This window comes from Caloenas nicobarica, chromosome 12 (genome assembly GCF_036013445.1).
Source record: "Caloenas nicobarica isolate bCalNic1 chromosome 12, bCalNic1.hap1, whole genome shotgun sequence".
NCBI lineage: Eukaryota > Metazoa > Chordata > Aves > Columbiformes > Columbidae > Caloenas > Caloenas nicobarica.
This window is the reverse complement of record NC_088256.1, coordinates 21565678-21583768: the sequence shown is the minus strand read 5'-3', so window position 1 is coordinate 21583768 and position 18091 is coordinate 21565678. Positions and strand designations below refer to the sequence as shown.

Here is an 18091-nt window from a genome sequence, read left to right as displayed (position 1 = left end):
GCCCAGGACTGGCTGCTGCTGGAGCAGAGGAAAAACAGGGCTTTTCTTCTCGCCTAAGCTCTGGGAAATTGCAAAACAAGGGGAAATTATGCAAAACATCCTGCAGAAGGACCCTTGTCCTTAATCGCCACGTGGTTCGTGCAGCCAAAGCCCCTGCACAAGGGGAGCGTGACCTAATTTCTTTTTCAATCCTTCCCTTTGACTGCGAGAGCAGTCAAAGCATGAGCTGCCCAGGCGCCGGTGCCTCCTCCCCAGGGACACCCTCGCTCCCCACCGTGTACCCCACCTTGAGGTGACCCCCTTTCTCAGTGGGGCGGGAGATGAGGGGTTGGGGGGCTGTCCCTGTCCCCCCAGCTCGCTGGGGAAGGGCAGGACCCTGATATGCAGCACCCAAGGGGCAGCTTCACCCTGCGAGGAGGCAGCAATTTGTGGGCATGGAGAGGAAGGTGAAGGTGAGGAGGTGGCTGCAGCAGGAAGGATGAAGGCTCTCAGTGATGGAGGCAGTAGCGTGTTGGGGAGGAGGATGCACAGAGGGATTTAGGGATGAGGAGAACAAGCTGACCCCCACCCCACACCTATCTAGCCCTGGGGGCCCCATCTCCATCCCTTGGGGGGCCAAAGCTGCTTCCCATAGGGCCCCCCAAATCCCGGCTGGGTTTGCGTAGCCATGGCGAGACCATCTCCCCCAGGCATGGGCTCACCTGTGGTCCTGGGCTGGGGGGGCTCTCAGGAGCGGGGCCCCCCTGGGGTGCACCTGTCCCCCGTGGGGCCGGGGGCCATGCCGGGGGCTGGGGAGGGGACTGTCCTTGGCCGTGCTGCGCTGTCAGTGCCCGTGCCGCGCTCCCGCCGCCGGGAGCAAAGTGCCCCGGAGAGGCAGGGCTGGAGGCGGGCGGAGGCGGGGGCGGGAGCCCGCAGTGCCCCCTGCCCGCGTCCCTGCCCGCGTCCCTGCCCGCTGCACACCCGTCCTCTCCATTGCCCTCGCAGGCTTCGGGCCAGCTACGGCCCCCCCAGACACGAGAAGGTGGCACCTCACCCATGGGATCGCAGCCCTTTGTCCACAGAGGCCAAGGACCCTTGGCCGTGGGGACTGTGACCCTTCATTCGTGGGGACCATAGTCCCTTGTTTATGGGGACCACGGTCCCTCAAGCACAGGGGCCACAGCCCCTCGTCTGTGGGGCCCGCAGCCTCTGCCCACGGGGCTCACGGCCCCTCGCCCCCCTGGGCATCCTCCCTGCCCTGCTGGGGACACAGGGGTCCGGTGGTGTCCCCACCCTGGGGTGCTGCCCTGCTGGCACTCCCGTCTCGCGGGGCGATCCTGGGGACAAAGGTGGCCACTGCCACCTTGAGGCCAGCCTGGGCATAGTGTCCCCAAAACCTGGGCCACGTCGGTGTGGCAGCAGCCAGGACGATGCTCGTCAGGGTGTCCCCGTGGTTTGAGGGGACTGTGTGTCCCCTGCACCTCGTCCATGGGATTTAACTCCTCAGGTGGGCAAAGGATGGGTGCTGTACGAACATGCCAGTGTTGTGACAAATGGGGCAAACGGGTGCACCCCAAGATGTGGAGGACCATGGCCAAAAGCTTGTGGGGAACACAGACAGGAGGTGGGAGGCAGGAGCAGCCCGGGGATGCTCAGGCACAGAGGGGGAGCGTGGGGGTCCCCGGGTGTGCAGGGCTGAGTGGGCAGAGCTCGTGGGTTTGGGGTGACCCATGGCACCGCCAGAACCGGCCGAAAGCAAAGCCAGCCCAGCCCCGTGCGAAAGCCACAGGGGACACCAGGCAAGGGCAGCCAGGAGGGCCGGGGTTTGCAGGCTCCCCGAATAAATGAGGGGAAGGTGGGGGGCGATGCTCCTGGAGCAGCTGAGAAACTGGGAGCTGGTGCTGCCCCTACCCGGCTCACCTGGCGTGGCTTGGGCACCCTCCCTCCTCAGCCCTGTGCAGAACCAGACCTCGCACACCCCCGCTGGTGTCCCTGAGGCTTTATTCTGGATGGGGACAGCAAGGGGATCTCATAAGGCAGCGGCACCGCAGCCTCAGGAGCGGCTGCTGTAGGAGAAAGTCCTGTGGGAACGGTGTCCAGCCAGGGCTGAGCCTGGTGAGGAGGGAGCGGCCACCGAGGCCGAAGGCACGAGGGTGTGCAGGGCTGGGCTGGCCACAGGTGCCGCTGTGCCCTTGTAGGCTGAGCCTTGAGGTCCAAAGCACCCAGTGGTCCCCACTTCCCAACTGGCCTCAACATCTCCTGTGTTCCCCGTCCCTCCTTGCTGGTGAGGCTCAGCATGGTCCGTCGCTTTGGGGAGGGAGGACGGAGACAGAGTGTGTCTGTCCCGATGACTGTAGGAGCGTCCTGAGACTTTCCAACTGAGAAACACCAGTTGCTTACTGGTGAGGCCAGACACGTTGGGAGCAGAGTGCAGGTGGGTGCCGGGGTCCGGGTTAGGTGCTGGGTCTCAGGTTGGGTCTCGGTGGCACGCTCACCGCTGGGCCCTCACCGAGGCTGCTGGGGACGAGCCGGGAATGGGTCGGGCTGAGCGTCGCCGTGTCCAGCACATCCCGCTCTGTGATGTCTGTGTGCGTGGAGTGAGGGGGAGCAAGTTCTGGGGGAACCACCGAGAGGGAGCGGGGAGCCCATGCAGCCCTGGGGCATCCACAGAGATGTGAGGACTTGATGTCCTCCTGCCCTGCCGCATCCCCATCCCACTTCTCCTCGTTGGGGTGCAGGGCTCTGCCAGGGAACCGGGGCCATGGGAGCTGGCCCATGTGGTGCCCTGTTTTCCGAGTTCCGGGGCCTGTGGGTACCTGAACGTCTCCAGGTGGTCCCAGCCGCGCTCCTGCTGCCCTTCCACATCCTGCCGCGAGCCAAGGTGACCCAGGCACCTGCCAACACCGTGGGACCACTCACCCCTGTCGCAGGGCCACTGGAGAAAGAAGAGTAAGGACACACATGACAGCAGTGTCACAGCAGGATCATGATGTCCCCATCTTCACATCCTCACCCCGCATGAGTGGGGCACATTGCTGCTCCTCTACCTTCCACCATGTCCCATGGTGGCTCCATCAGGCAGAGCACTGCCACGGGGATGGGACCTGGCATCTGCTGGTGGCCTCATGGCCAAAAGCAGGTCCCCTCCCCTCCCTGAGCTTCCCAGCCCCTCCCTGAGCTCCAGAGCCCCATGGGGACCACAGCGGTACCTCTCTGGGTTGGCCATGCTGGTGAGCATCCCGCGTGCACCTCGGCACCTCCCGGCGCAGCCGCGGCGGTGGCTCCAGAGCGCTGTGGGTCTGGCGCAGAAGGGTCTTCCGGCTGTCCCCCCCGTGTTTGGGGGCCGCTCGGTCCAGCTGGCTCAGGCAGGTGGCCATGTGCAGTGCCGTCAGCGAGCAGTCGCCCAGTGCTGCCGTGTCCCTCGCCAGGATGGCCGATTTGGGTCTGTTCAGCTGGCCCGTGCTGGGGCGGCTGAGCGGGCACCCACGGGACGGGGACGGGCCCCCCGGCACACAGCGGGGCCGACTACCCCCCTGCTCTCCCTCTGCGGGCGAGGGGACCCGCGCCCCAAGGGGGCTCCGGTGCCGCTGGCCCCCAGCTGGGCTCTCTGGCTGCTGGTCGTGGGCTTCACTGGCAGCAGGGGCCAGGGCCCAGGTGCTGGGGACGCCCTCGAAGATGAAGTAAGCGGGGTTGGTGTAGCCGGCAGCCGGCTCCGGGAGGCTGCGGGGTCGGCTCCTGCGAAGCACAGGTGGAGTGGGCTCAGCATCACCCCCTGGCTGGTTTGGGGGGGGCTGAGCCTGGCTGGGGTACCTGGGGTGCTTCGGGGGGGGCGTGGGGCATGGCGGGGTGTCTGCCGCTGGCTCAGCATCCTCCTCCTCTTCCTCAAAGCTGATCCACTCTGCAATGGCACCAAAGTTTGGTCTCTCCCCGCCGGTCACTGCATACCCCATGCTGTGCCTGGAGGTGTCCCTGAGCCCCCCCCGACCCAGGGCGATGGGAGGGGGCCAGGGCACGGCCGCCGTTACCGTAGAGCCTCTCGCGGGTGCTGCGCCTGTCGGTGGGGACCCGCACCTTCACCCAGCCGCGGATGGAGCCCGTCTCCTCGCCGCGGTGGGACAGGAAGGTCTCGAACTGCTGGGCCATGCTGCTGATCAGGGATCTCATGGCGATGCAGCACTCACCTGCGGGCACGGCACACGCCGGTGTTGGCACCCCCTGAATGCAGCAGCACCCCAGAGCCGCCGTCCCCCACGCACCGTAGGACTCGCAGCTCTCCACACCCTTGACGCTGAGGAGCAGGTGCTGGTCCCCCAGGTACTCCAGGTCAGGCAGGATGGGGTTCAGCTGCATGTGGAAAGAGGGGTTCTTGGGGGGGCTGCTGAAGGGTAGAGTGGCACAGGGGGTGACAGTGACAGCCCCCAACACCCCTTGGGGCTCAGGGTGCAGAGACAGTGGGAGGGATAGGGATAAGAGGGAGGAAGACGCTTGAGGGGTGAGGAGGATGCTTGTGGGATGGGGACAAGGAGGGAGGAGGGTGCTCCAGGGCTGGTGGGGGCAGCATCTGCCCCCCACCCCAGTGCATACCGCAGGGAGATGCTTCGCAGACCAGCCCAGCTTGAGGAATCCAGGGATGTCGCAGCTCTGGGACGTGTTCTCCCCACTCCGCTGGACCTCTGCTGGGGGAGAGCGGGGGTCACAGCTCCAGCCGGGGCTGGCTCGCCCCCGCAGCACCCCCAGCACCCCGAAATCCCGGCGCCGGGGGGACGCCTCACCCTCCAGGCAGTAGGAGTGGAACTCAATGTAGCACTTGCTGCGGCTGGTGGTTTTGACGATCACCTCGATGCTCTCCCACTCAATGCAGGCCAGGGGCTCAGGGCTGGAGCTGGGAGCTGCAGGCAGGTACCGGGGGGTCGGCGTGTGCCAGCCGAGCACCCGCAGTCAGGGCTCCCCCAAAACCAGGCATGGGGGATGACAGACGCCCCCAGCCCCTTACCCTTCTTGGGCACAAACTGTGATGTCACTCCCACCTCGAAGGTGGCGAAAACGGGTGAGTGGTCACTCGTCACGATGTCATCAGTGCAGCCTGGACGGTGGGAGGGGGCAGCTGGGTGACAGTCCCTGAGCCCCAGGGTCCCACCCCTGCCCCGGGGTCTCACTCACCGTAGGAGTTACAGACCACGTACGTCTCCGGGTGCGACTTCCACAGGATGCGGTCGCACCACGAGGGGACATTGATCCTCACCTAAAAATGGGGAAAACAGCTGGCTCCAGTGTCTCCTTGAGTCTGGCTCCCTCCTCAAGCCCAGAGAAGCAACCCAGCACCCCAAAAAGTGAGCTACCTCCCACCAAGCCCCCCTGGCACCATCCGAGCCTGCTGTCCCCGTCCCCCAGCGATGTACTGCAGCTCGGGGGGCTCTGGGAACTCACCCCCGTGGGCTTGAACTTCTGCCACATGTAGGTGTCGCGGGAACCCCGCTCGTACCGGTACGTGGGTGGGAAGGAGATGTCACCCTCACCTGGGAACCAAGACATGGAGGTGGCACAGTGTCCCTGCCTGTCCCCACAGCTGCAGCCAGCCAGGGAGAGACCTCATGGGGTGTCACTGTCCCCATCCAGGGCTCACACTGATGGCTGGCACCCCTGGCCACCTCAGAGCATCTCTCAGGGGGTGCACATCAAGGTCCCCCAGGCTTTGGGCACCCGTGCAGAGCTGTGCTGGGACCGGGCACCTCCCTGAGCTGGCAGTGGCACAGGGAGAGGACTGCGGGACCCTGGTGCCACTAGCTTGGTGGCGGGAGCAGAGTCCTTGTCCCCACACTCACGGAATCGCAGGAACACCTTGTTCTTCTCGCGCTCGAGGTTGAGCTGGTCGACAGCCAGGAGGGCGTCAAACTCCTTCTTGGTTACATGGGCGAGGATGTCCTGTGCCGGGGGAGGACGGCATGGTCACCCTGGCTCCTCGCACCCCTGCAGTGTCACCAGCGTGTCACCATCCCCAGCTCTGTGGGATCCCACCTGCACATCCATGTCCAGGCGGTAATTGAGGTCCCCGAACCAGAAGAGGTGGGTGAAACGCAGGGTGAGGTCAAAGGCGCTGAGCCGCTTGTCACCCAGGACCAGGGAGCGCAGGATGTCACTGTAGTTCTGGTTACGCCTGTGTGGGTGGGACAGCAGCACTGTGTGAACCTCCCCAGGGACACCCCATCCTCATCCTGCCCCAGCCAGGTGGGGACAGGGACAGCCCACAGCTGCCCAGGGCTCCTCCAGCGCCCTGGGACACACAGCTGTGCCCAGGCAGCCCCGTCCCCCCCAGCCCCTCCATCACCTGTGAGTCTTCTCACTGCCCGAGGCCAGGTGGCAGTTGACGAAGCCAAAGGAGGTCCCGTTGAAAAGGAAGGAGACACCCACAGCTCCCTTGTTCCCTGCAGGGATGTGCTGGGCACTGAGCTCTGGGGGGGTCCCTGGGATGTCCCCTCGCTCTGGGACACGCTCCCACCCCATCCTCAGCCCTACCCAGCGTGTTGGCGATGCCGGTTTTCACACTGGAGGTGTGGATGTGGCTGATGCGCCGCTCGTGCTCGGGCTTCACCAGCACCACCATCTTGATGCTCCAGAGACATTGCAGAGCCACCTGTTGGGGGGAACAGGGGGCTGAGCCTGTCTGCTCCCCCCGCGTCGCCCCACGGCCGAGAAGCAGCAAGGTGAGGCAAACCACCCCTGAGAGGGGGCTCCTGGGGGGACAATCCCTGCATGGGGTCCATGGGGCACAGGAGGTTCCCTGGGCTGAATTTGGGGTGGGAAAGGACCCTGGGTTTGGGGGTGAGAGCCCTGGGGTGGTGGCTTCTTGAGACTGCTGTGGGTGGGGTTTAGCTTTAGGCACAGCTAGGGGGGTCCAGGCTTCACCCCGGGGTTACCACACGGTAGTCGATGGCCATCAGGGTCTTGAGCGATGCGCGGAGGAACTCGACCCACTCGCGGTCGCCCAGGGAGTTCTCCTGGGTGCCGATGACATAGATGTCGTGGGGGATGCAGGCGGTGGTCTCGTCCTGCGTGCGCCCCAAGCCCCTCGAGGTCAGCCAGGAGGCTAGGGAGCGGGGCGGCGGGGTGCTGCCTGCGAGCCGGGGACAGCGGGTCACCGCGGGGGACAGATCCTCGAACCCCTCTCCAACCCCAGACTGTACACATCTCCAGGAGAAGCATCATGCCAGCCCCATGCGCATCCCAGACTGGTGCTGGGATTTACTGCCACCACCCAGACCCTCCCAGTACGGCAGCTCCTCCGATTTCTCCCAAGACACTGGGCAAGTAGATCATGATGGGACAGACAAACCAAAAAGCAGCCAGGTTGGGGTCTTCTCCAGCCTCCTCCTCCTCCCACCAGCTTGGACCTCAGGCTTCCTCACCTCCCAAAACCCACCCAGGTTCACAAGTCGTGATGACCTCCCAGGATAATATGATATTCTCCTGGCTCCTTACCCATGTTCCACGTCCCGACATACACGGAGATGAGGTCGGGCTCGTCCAGGTTGGAGTGCTGGATCTTCATCAGCTGCAGCAGCTGGCAGAAGGCCTCTCGCTTCTGTGGGAGGATACGGGTGTCTTGGGGAGCCAGGAGACGCAGCGCCCCAGAAGGTGCCAGTGGTGGGGTCAGGGGGATGTCACCCCAGGCATAGGACATGGTTTGCAGGGGCGGTCTCAACCCTGAGAATACCCTTTTGCTGTGTCCCTATGTAACTATCTGAAAGGAGGTTGTAGCATGGAGGGTGTTGGTCTCTTCTCCCAAGAAACAAGCAATAGGACAAGAGAAAATGGCCTCAAGTTGCGCCAGGGGAGGTTGAGGTTGGATCTGGGGAACAATTTCTTCCCCAAAGGGCTGTGGGGCATTGGAACAGGCTGCCCAGGGCAGTGCTGGAGTCACCATCCCTGGAGGGGCTGGACAGACGGACATGAGGTTCTCAGGGACATGGGGTAGTGCCAGGGGTGGGCTATGGTTAGACTTGATGATCTTGAGGGTCTCTTCCAACCAAAATGATTCTGTGGTTCTATGACAGATCTGTGTCCCCCGGAACCTCCGGTGAGCGCAGCCGGTGCCGCTTACCCGCGCGTTGGGGAAGACGAAGTCTCTGCTCAGGCTCCTCTGTGGCTCCCGGTCGTACACCAGCCTCACCTTGCTCTGCACACTCTGGTACTTGATCAGCTGCAGGACTGAACGCCAGGTGTCAGGGGGACAACGGTGACATCCCCCTCCCACGTGAGGTGGGACTGGGGGTGCGACTGGCTGTGCAGCCCACCACCCTGGCATCAGGCCTGCGCCAGGGAACCCCACAGCCCCACAGCACCCCGGCGGTGGTTGGGGCGGGGGTCAGCAGCCCCGTACTTTTGTTCTGTGGGATGGTCTCCTCCGGGGACCCGCTGCCCTTCTTGGTGACGGTCACTGTGCCCGACTCCACGTCCACTGTCAGGGCTGCCCGCTGTGACTTGCCCGCCTTCACCTGCGGATGGGGACGTGGTTTGTGGGCTGGGGACACGGTTCGCGGGTTGGCCCCGCACCTGCCCTGCCCCAGCAGCGATGCCAGGGCCCCCCATGCCCTCACCTCGAAGGTCTGCACAGCCAGGGGTTTGGTGGCCAGAGCGGGGGCTGTCACCACACTGGGCAGCGCCAGGTTGTGCCTCGACACTGTCTCCTGCAGCGACTTCAGCACCTGCCGGGGAGATGGGCACCAGTCTGGGGCCACTGGGTTAACTGGGAGAACCCTGTGCCAGCCTGTCCTGCCCCAAGGGGCACCCCAGGGCTGTGCCACCCCCAGCAGCTTGGTTTTGGAGGGGTTATTGGGGTGAGGGGTTTGCTGGAGCAGATCAAGGTTCCCCAGCCCGGGGCACCATGAGCAGTGGCCATGTCCCCCCCCTGCACCCCACCCGGTGTCCCCAGCCCAGCATCACAGGGAGACAGGCAGGCACCTTCTTCTCCAGTGAAGAGAGAAGATGGTTGACTGTGGATATCTTGTTAAGGAGCAGCTCAAGGTCTGGATCGCTGGTCAGGAGACCCTGAGGGGAAGAACAGACATTTTTGGAGCAGCACCATGGCACTGGACAAGTAGATTGCTCCCCACTGGTCTGGGTTGCACTCCAAGAGGTGGGGGTCCCTGGAGTCTGGCAAGAGAAACAGCTTCCCCACACCACCGAATCCAGGAGTGGGTGCAGAAATTAGTCCCTGCTTGTCCCCACGTCCCCTCTGCCAGCTGCGGGGACACCAGCACATGCAGCACCCCGGGACAGCCAGCAGCACCGCGGGGCATGCAGCACCTATGGGTGCCGACCCGCACCAAACCCCCCCTGACCGCCTCCCCCGCAGACCAGCTGCACCCAGGCATGTGTGACAGCACCCAGGGCTGGCTGGAGGGGACTCACCTGCTCGCTGGCCAGGCTGCGAGGGGACGCAGGGGGGTCGAACACCCTGGCCAGTGTCTCCAGACCTGCCAGCGTGCAGTCGATCTCGCTGCAGAGGAGAGAAGCCGGTGAGAGCCAGCATGCGGTGTCCTGAGCCTCGAGCGGAACGCTCAGCCACCACCAAGGGGACAGGGACGAGGCAGGTGGCCCCAGGGGCTGTGTCCCCCACACCTCCCCGGGCCACTTGCCTGTGCAGCGCCCGGCAGGCGGTGACGAGCGCGGTGCTGAGGTGGCGGAGCTGTGGGTGGCCGTGGCGCAGAGCCTCCAGGTCCAGCTGCAGGTGGTGGCTCAGGTACTCGGCCATGAAGCCCATGAAGTCGCTGGCTGGGCTGCAAGGTGAGGTGGGCACCACAGTGGCAAGGGAGGGGTGGCTGTGCCCACCCCATTGTCCCTGTCACGCTGGGGTGCATTACCTGCTGTGGATCTGCTCCTGCAGCCTCTGGTGCAGCTGCTGCGAGATGTGGGTCCGGCCAGCGATGGGAGTGCTGAGCCACCCGCCCGTCCCGGCTCCCCCGGCCGGCACCGTGCTCGCCGTGTGCCCCCTGCCTTGGCCATCCTCCCCGTCTGCAGGCAGGGGACAGCCGGCTCAGTGGGACCCCCTTCCCGCTCGCGGTCCCCACTGTCCCCTCCCCAGCTCACCCGAGTCCTCGTTGGCCGCCTGCCTGGTGCGGTGCACGGGGTGGAGCAGGGGTGTCACCAGCCCGTTGTTGGGGTGCTGGTAGGCGCCGATCAGGTCGGGGAGAGTGCGGAAGCACTTGGCTTGGATGCCCTGGATGGTCTGCGGAGGCAAAGATGGGGGAAGCACAGTCAGGTTTGCAGATGACACCAAGGTGGGTGGGAGTGTTAACCTGATGAAAAGCAGGAAGGTTCTACAGAGGGATCTGGACGGGCTGGATCATTGGTCTGAGGCCAGTTGTATGAGGTTTAACAAGGTCAAGTGCCACGTCCTGCACCCATGAACACTACAGGCTCAGTGGCTGGAAAGTGCCCAGCGGAAAAGGACCTGGGGGTGTTGGTGACAGCGGCTGAACATGAGCCAGCGTGTGCCCACGTGGCCAAAAGGCCACCAGCATCCTGGCTTGTATCAGGAACGTTGTGGCCAGCAGGACCAGGGCAGTGACTGTCCCCATGGACTGGGCACCTTGAATCCTGGGGTCAGTTTTGGGCCCCTCACACCAAGAAAGCCCTTGAGGTGCTGGAGAGAGTTGAGAGAAGGGAACGGAGCTGGTGAGGGGCTGGAGCACAAGTGTGATGGGAGCGGCTGAGGGAGCTGGGGGTTCAGCTGGAGAACAGGAGCTGAGGGGAGACCTTCTGATCTCTGACCTGCCTGAAAGGAGCTTGGAGCCAGGTTGGGTCAGGCTCTGCTCCCCAGGAACAAGCGCCAGGACCAGAGGAAACGGCCTCAAGTTGCGCCAGGGGAGGCTGAGGTTGGATCTTGGGAACAATTTCTTCCCCCAAGGGCTGTGGGGCATTGGAACAGGCTGCCCAGGGCAGTGCTGGAGTCACCATCCCTGGAGGGGCTGGACAGACGGAGATGAGGTTCTCAGGGACAGGGGGCAGTGCCAGGGCTGGGGTAACGGTTAGACTTGATGATCTTGAGGGTCTCATCCAACCAAAGTAATTCTGTGATTCTATGACTCTTGGGATGCTCTTTTTAGGGGCCAGAAGGGGCGGCTGCAGAGAGATGGGTACCAGGAGAAACCATGTAGTGACACCAGAGGGTAAGCGAGGCCAGGCCGGCAACCGGGACAGACGTCACGAGGACAGACATTGCAGGTATTGAGGCCATGTGGCCAGGCTGGGTCAGGGGACATGGCAGGGAGGGGACAAGCATTTGGCAGTGCCAGCCAGAGTGGTGGGGAGGCACCGTCCCCGGCCACCCCGTGCCACAGGGGTGGCTGCAAAGTACTCGCATCCTGCCGTGCTGGCAGCTCATGCAAAAAGCAAACCGCACCGCTTGCAGTGCCGGGGAGGGCAGACGCTGCAGGGGACGGTGGGGGGAGGTGAACGCCGCGGTCCCTTTGCACCTGCATCCTGCCCACGTCCCAGCTCGCAGCCAGCAGCACTACCAGGGCAGGGAGTGCACTCCAGCAGCACCCGGCCCCTGAGCACCCACCTGGACAGAGAGCAGCCCCTCATCATCGGGAAGGATGCGGTAGGTGTGGACGTGCCGCTGGAACCTGGGAGAGAGCAGACAAGGGTCCCCCACGGCTCCCCACCACGACAGCATGGGCACGTGGCAGCGTTGGGGGGTGCCTGGCACCCAAACACCCCGTCCCCTCTGCCGAGAGAGGAACTGAGCTCTCAATTCTGGAAATAAATCATCACCCTCAGCTCTGCATCTGCACCCGTTTGCAGGGGAGGATGTAGGGCGTCCCCCTGGCTCCAAACAGCAGGCAGGGCCACCGCAAGGCCAGGCCTCGCCAGCACCATGTGTTTGCAATTTGTCCCCGCACGCCATGCCAGCCGAAGGAACAGGAGTGGCATCCTTCCAAAGCCACCGAGATGCCACCCCCTGCACTCCCTGCTGCAGGAAGGGGTGCAGGCAGCAAGGAAAGGGGTGCAGGCAGCAAAGAAGAGGTGCAGGCAGACAAGAAAGGGGTGCAGGCAGCAAGGAAAGGGGTGCAGGCAGACAAGGAAGAGGTGCAGGCAGCAGGAAGGGGTGCAGGCAGCCCCAGCAGCAGCGCTCTCGGGGGCTGTAAACTGAAGGCGAGGGCCTCCATGGGTGGCAGGGCATGTGACCCCCCATGTCCCGGCAAGGGAGATGTTAACAGCGGGCGTCAGGGTCCGGATGCGGCCGCGCTGGGGTTGGAGGAGTGGGAGGAGACGTTTGTTCTCGCAGAAGGAGGGTGATGCGAATCAGCCTCTCCCACGCGTGGGGCCAGGCCAGTGGGCAGCTCCAAAGGGCTTGGGGTGCCCTGGATTGTGGGTTCTCCCTTCAGTGACCCCAGTGCTGGGCAGAGCTGCTGGACTGGGCTTCTGCCTCCTCCCAAAGACACGGGGTTCTCCCTTGGTCTGACTTGGGTGATTGTATTGAAAACCCCCATGCCAAAGAAAAAAACCCCACGCACCCCACCAGCATCCCTGCAGAAGGCTTTTCCACGAGGTTTTGGAACCTGGAGCAGGGAGAGGGACAGAGGGACAAGAGAGAGGAGTGGCGAGCAGAAGCCAGGCAGGTGACTCACAGGAGGCAGAGGGCATATGCCCCCGACACAGACTCGCTGTCCCGCACCAAGAAGCAGCCATCCTGCCCGGCCTTGGCCAGCAGTTCCTCCGCCACCACCCGGCTGATGTCCCGGTGGTACCAGCTTGCTGCCGCCATCCTCTGAAACCGCGGGACTCCGGCTGTGCTCTGTCCCAGTCCCAGCTCCACGTCGGGGCTCAGTAGGGGATACTGGTCATGGGCTGGCCCCTGGGGTGGGCTGGGGAAGGTGGTGTGGGGAGACCAGCCCCCCAGTACCCAAGCAAGCTGGCGGCTGGAGGTCCCAGTGGATGACAAGCAGCCGCCGAGGTGATGCTCATGGGGACGGGGTGACCCACGGCCAGGAGCAGGATCGAAGGGGCAGCTGGGGGAAGCTGGGGGTCCAGACGCTCCTCATTGTGGGGGGCTCCAGCCTGTGGGGCGCATGGTGGGCAGAGACAGGGAGATCAGCGAAGGGACCTTTCCCGCGGGGGAGTCACCCAGCCCCGGGGCCACCATCCCGCCCCGGGGCCACCATCCCGCCCCGGTGCCCGGCACGGACTGGCCATGCCGGCATCCCGGCGGACACACGGGGCGTCCAGGCCTCGCCCCACGCACTCACCGTCCCTTGCAGACATGATTTGGGGCTCCTGCGGCTCTTGGGGGTGCTGCGGGCGCTGAGCTGAGCTTTCAGCCCTGCCCGCACCCGCTGCCCGTCGGGGCGGCACCCACCGACCTGCCCGGACCCAGCGGGCGGGCTCACCCGCTCGCTCTTCCTCCCGCCGCGCTCTTCCTCCTTCCCCGCGGCCCCGCCGCCCGGACCAGCCTCCTCGCTGCTCCTCCTCCTCCTCCAGCCCCGCTGCCGTGCGAGGCCCGGCACGGCGGGGTGCAGGGGGAGCGCTCCTGGAGCGGGGGCTCTGCCGCCACCCGCGGCTCCTCGTCCCGGGGGCAACGGAGCGGGGGGAGCCCCGTCCCTCGGGCGGGACCCCGGGAGAGGAGCTCGGCAACGAGCCCCTGGAATATGTCGGAGGTGGTGGGCAGCTTGCAGCAAATGAGCTGCCTGCTCCCGGGGAGCTGGCTGCCCGCCACGGGGCTTTGCGGTTTGATGCGCACGGAGAAAAGATGCTGTAGAGCGAGCCGGGTACCCGGCATCACATCCGTGTCACCCCACCGGTGGGTGTCCTGCCTCCGGGCGAGGAGGGAATCAGGGTTCAGGGGCTCCCGGGAAGCGGTCAGGGAAGGAAAAGAAGCTTTTGGATATTAGGGAAAAAATTTTCACAGAAAGGGTTGTGAAGCAGTGGAACAGGCTGCCCAGGGCAGTGGTGGAGTCACCATTCCTGGAGAGGTTTAAAAGCAATATAAATGAGGTTCTTAGGGACATACTTTAGTGTTAGAGTTAGGTCATGATTGGACTTGATGATCCTGAGGGTCTTTTCCAACTGGAACAACTCTATGATTCTGTTTTCCCGGCTGCAAACAGCACCGGGGTTCCTGCAGCTCCTGGGCGCAGCCCCAGAAGTTTTGCTCCTCGTGGCTGCAGCGAGCGGCCCTGCACGTGCCGGCGGGCAAGCGGCTGGCTCGAGCTGCGCCAGGGTGATTAGCACCAATTAATTACAGATGAGCAGCTGCCACCGTCTGCTTCTGGGCTGCTCAGGAGTGCCAGGGCTGCTCTGGGGAGAGACAGAACAGTGGGTTCCTGCCAGAGGAGGATGAGGATGAAGATGAGGATAGTGATGAGGATGGGGATGGGGATGAGGATGAGGACGGAGTGCCATGCAAAGCTGCTCTCCTGGCTGTTTGCCACCCTCGGCATCACGAGCTGTGCCCTGCAGCCATGAGCCCAATGCAAAGGGACCAACCCCACCAGCAGCCCAGACAAGTCAAAAGCCCCTGCCGAGGCTTCCCCTGGGCTCCCAGCCTCGAGAGGAACATGTGGCTGGGGCCACCAAGAAGTCGGGCAGCCCCCTTGGTTTTGGGCTGGTGGCTCCGGGCCACACAGCAGAAGTTGCATCTCTGACCACGGGAACACACAGCAATGTGTGTTCTCTGGAAACCCTCCCATTACTTAACAACACAGCAATAATTCCCCGGAGCCGCGAAGGTGCCTGGCTTCAGATTAATGCTGTCTGCACTGCTTAATGCGGATCAGGGGAGGAAGACCAGGAGCTTTGAGGGGCTTTGAGCAATCAGTGGCGCTGGCTGCAGGTGTTTACGTAATGCGGCTGTGGTGCCGGGACGGTGCCAGATGCACCAGCACTGGGGAGCTCGGCCAGCACCTGGGACGCTCGTAATTTGGAAGGCACTGGGGCTTCACTGGTGCCAGCGTGCTGGGTGGCTCTGGATCCAGCCGGGCTCCCTTCGGAGGGCAGGCCCTGCGGACAAAGCACATGGACCAGGAGGGATGGGTGGGATGAGGCAGCTCAGAGGAGCCTTTGGCCATTTATTAAACAGGAAAAAGGAAGAAGTCCTCTCACATTTCCCTATTATTTTTACCACCAGCTAGCTTCCTCCCCCGGCACTTGGTTCTGAGCACGGTGTGAGTGCAGGAAGGAATGTGGTCTGTCCGTCTTGCCATCGTTTTCGGGGGAGAAATATCTGCTCCCCAACCTGGGCATGGTCTCTCTGGCTGAATCTGCCCAGTCAGGATCAAACTGAGCTCAAGCCTCCCACAGTAAACTCAGCTCCCCATTCTCGTTGCGGTCACAGAGCCTATGAGCACAACCCTTGTGAACAGAACTGGACTCAAGGGCTTTATTAAGTGCCTAACGAAGAACCACAAACAGAAGGTTGGGGATTAGGTGCTCTAGGAACGGCTCTGGGGGCAGCCAGCGGGCAGCCAGGTGGGGCTGCCTCTTCCTCCTCTTCTTCCTCCTCCTCTTCCACCTGCCAGCGGGAAGGTCGCAGTTCACGTGGCCCCTTGACCTTGACAGAAATAGCGCCTGTTAATCTGCAAACTAAGCAGCTCCCCTGTGTGCAATTAAAGAGATCACAAGTCCTGGGCAACGTGTGCGGACAGCGAAAGCCCCGGGCAGTGGGGCTGGCGTGTTGTGGTGGCTCCCAGTGGCCCACGGGGCTGAGGGCACAGGTGGGCTGTGTTTGGGAGGGGTTGATACCCAGGTGATAAAGGTGGTTTTGCTGATCCAGGGTGCTGGAGGAGGCTGCTGGCAGCTTGGGGGTAGAGGCACAGCAGTGAGAGGAATGCTGTGACTTGGTGTGCTGAGCCTGAACCAAGTGTGTGGTGCTCAAAGTGAAGGGTCTGGCCAGGCAAGCGAGGGCTTGGGAGATGCTGGAGGTGAGGAAGATGAGTGGGGCCTTGCTGGAGCAGCGTGCAGGCTGTCCCCAGGCTGACCTGGGCTCTGTCCCCCATCCCTGGGACCAGCATCCATCCCGCAACATCCACAGATGGACGGCAACAGCGAGCGCTTCTCTCCTGACCGTACAGCAAATCCACTCTGCGCTTCCAGCAGTTTTCTGTTTGCAGCAGCAAACCTTGAATTAACGATGCACTAATCGGGTCAGGCAAGGCCAGGCTGTGATGTTATGAAATGATGTGGGGCTGAGCAGATCACCCAGTGGTGCTGAGGGACAGTGGTGGGTCCATATCCCACCACCAAGGGGTGGCCGTCCCTTCACTGCTGCACTGGGGGGAGCAAAGCCCCACACCCCATCATCTTGTACATCAGCATCCTCGTGGCAAGGGTGTCCCATGTGCCCCGGGCCACCACAGGTCACCCCTAGGTGACCAGCCAGACGTTGGCCATGCAAGAAGCTGCCTGCACCTCCTGTCCATCTGTTCCCCATCCAGCAAAGTGCGTAACAGAGGGATAAAACCTGTCCGGTCCCTCCCATCCCTCTGCCACCTCCATCCACCCTCGTTGCACTTGCTGTAGGAGCAGTTGTAGAGAGTCCCCATGGGAATCTGTGCCCCTGCCCGTGTCCCAGCGCACCAGGAGCAGAGCTTCCACCTCAATTACCATCACCTTCCTCCTAAGCCCGCTTTGCCAATCTTCCCTAAGCTGCTTTCTCAGGGCTCCGGCAGCAGCCGTATTTATAGCTCACTCTTACTCATGAAGCGTCTCTCCAATTAATAAACTAATAGGATTCATCCCCAAAGTCCCTCTCCCACGAAGCACACACACACACACCCCAGGATCAGATGCCAGGGGAGGGACTGCCCGGGGGGGATATAAGAAGCAGCAAGACTGGGAGCAGCCCCGTAGTGACTGGGTTGCACTGGAACGTGCTGGAAGAAGAAGAGGAGAGCATCTGTCTGTTCGTCTGTCCATCTGACAGGTGAGTGCTGCCTGGGCCCTGCCAGCACTTTGGGGCACGGGCTCTGCTGGTTTGTAAAATGCTTTGAGGCAGGGATGTTGTTGCCGGATGGTGGCTGAAAGGAGGGTGTTTTGGGGCTGAAGGGGGAAAAATGTGGCCAAAAGTATTTCAGCGTGGCCAAGCCCCAGGGCATGGGTGGAGGCGTCAGCATAGTAGAGCTAAGGCAAGTCAGGAGGGGTCTGAGCTCCCTGCTCTGGGGTTTGGGAGATGGGCAGGAGTTCAGCTCTTCTCTCCTCCACTTTTCATCACCTCGTCCCGAGTGCTCGGGCTCTGCAGAGGGCTCAGCCCACGGCACCGCTCTGCTCCCGCTCCCTTCGCATCTTCTCTTGCTGCTGCCCAAGAAACCCAGCAGGTGAGGATGCCCCAGCTTCATATCCCACAGCACTGGAGGGCATCAAAGATCCTGTGTTCGGGACTAACCCCTTGTTTTCCTCTGGGAAAGAGGATCATCTCCCATGCCCGATATCAACTCCTTTTTCCTTTCCAGCTTCTCTTCTCCCAAGTAACAAGGGATAGGACAAGAGAAAACGGCTTCAAATTGTGCCAGGGGAGGTTGAGGTTGGATCTGGGGAACAATTTCTTCCCCAAAGGGCTGTGGGGCATTGGAACAGACTGCCCAGGGCAGTGCTGGAGTCACCATCCCTGGAGGGGTTGGACAGATGTGGAGATGAGGTTCTCAGGGACATGGGGCAGTGCCAGGGCTGGGGTAATGGTTGGGCTCAATGATCTTCAGGGTCTCTCCCGACTGAAATGATTGTGTGATTCTATGACTTTATGATTCTGTGATTCTATCTCTGTGGTTGCATAAAGAGGCAACTCTGCCCACACAACCCTGGGGCTTAAAATCCTACCTGGGTTTAAGCTTTGCTAATGTCTGAGCTGCCTAACTTTAAGAAGCTGAGCTCATCCCATCTAATCTCCCGACGAGTCAGCTGGTGATCAGTGTGATATTTACATTTTAATTCGGGCCGCCAGGCTCGATCAAGCCAAAGGTGGGCAGCACAGGGCTGGGCACTGGCTCTGGGGCTGCCGGACAGGGATGGGGACGGAGGGACCATCAGTCAGGGCCGCGCACCCCAAAACCACCCTGCCCATGGGGAGGCTGAGCTGCCATTGACCGTTCTGCCTGTGGTTTCCTCGCTCTCCCCTGAG

At 62.9% G+C, this 18091-nt stretch overlaps 1 protein-coding gene across 1 annotated transcript; it reads right to left on the bottom strand.

The window, feature by feature from the left end:
- Positions 1-1996: 1996 nt before the first annotated feature.
- On the bottom strand, positions 1997-13379 carry LOC135993346 (phosphatidylinositol 3,4,5-trisphosphate 5-phosphatase 2-like). The gene is made up of 28 exons (XM_065643141.1): positions 13230-13379; positions 12612-13041; positions 11543-11606; positions 10066-10204; positions 9840-9990; positions 9615-9755; positions 9388-9475; positions 8938-9024; positions 8574-8681; positions 8357-8471; positions 8078-8184; positions 7456-7558; positions 6894-7090; positions 6493-6610; positions 6305-6401; positions 5995-6133; positions 5802-5901; positions 5407-5495; positions 5140-5221; positions 4973-5062; positions 4752-4868; positions 4564-4652; positions 4236-4323; positions 4005-4160; positions 3790-3877; positions 3189-3714; positions 2796-2914; positions 1997-2565 (listed from the first exon to the last, which is right to left on the bottom strand). Exons 2-28 carry the CDS (start codon positions 12746-12748, stop codon positions 2433-2435), a joined length of 3468 nt encoding a protein of 1155 aa, XP_065499213.1. The 5' UTR covers positions 12749-13041; positions 13230-13379; the 3' UTR covers positions 1997-2432.
- Between the last annotated feature and the right edge of the window lie 4712 nt (positions 13380-18091).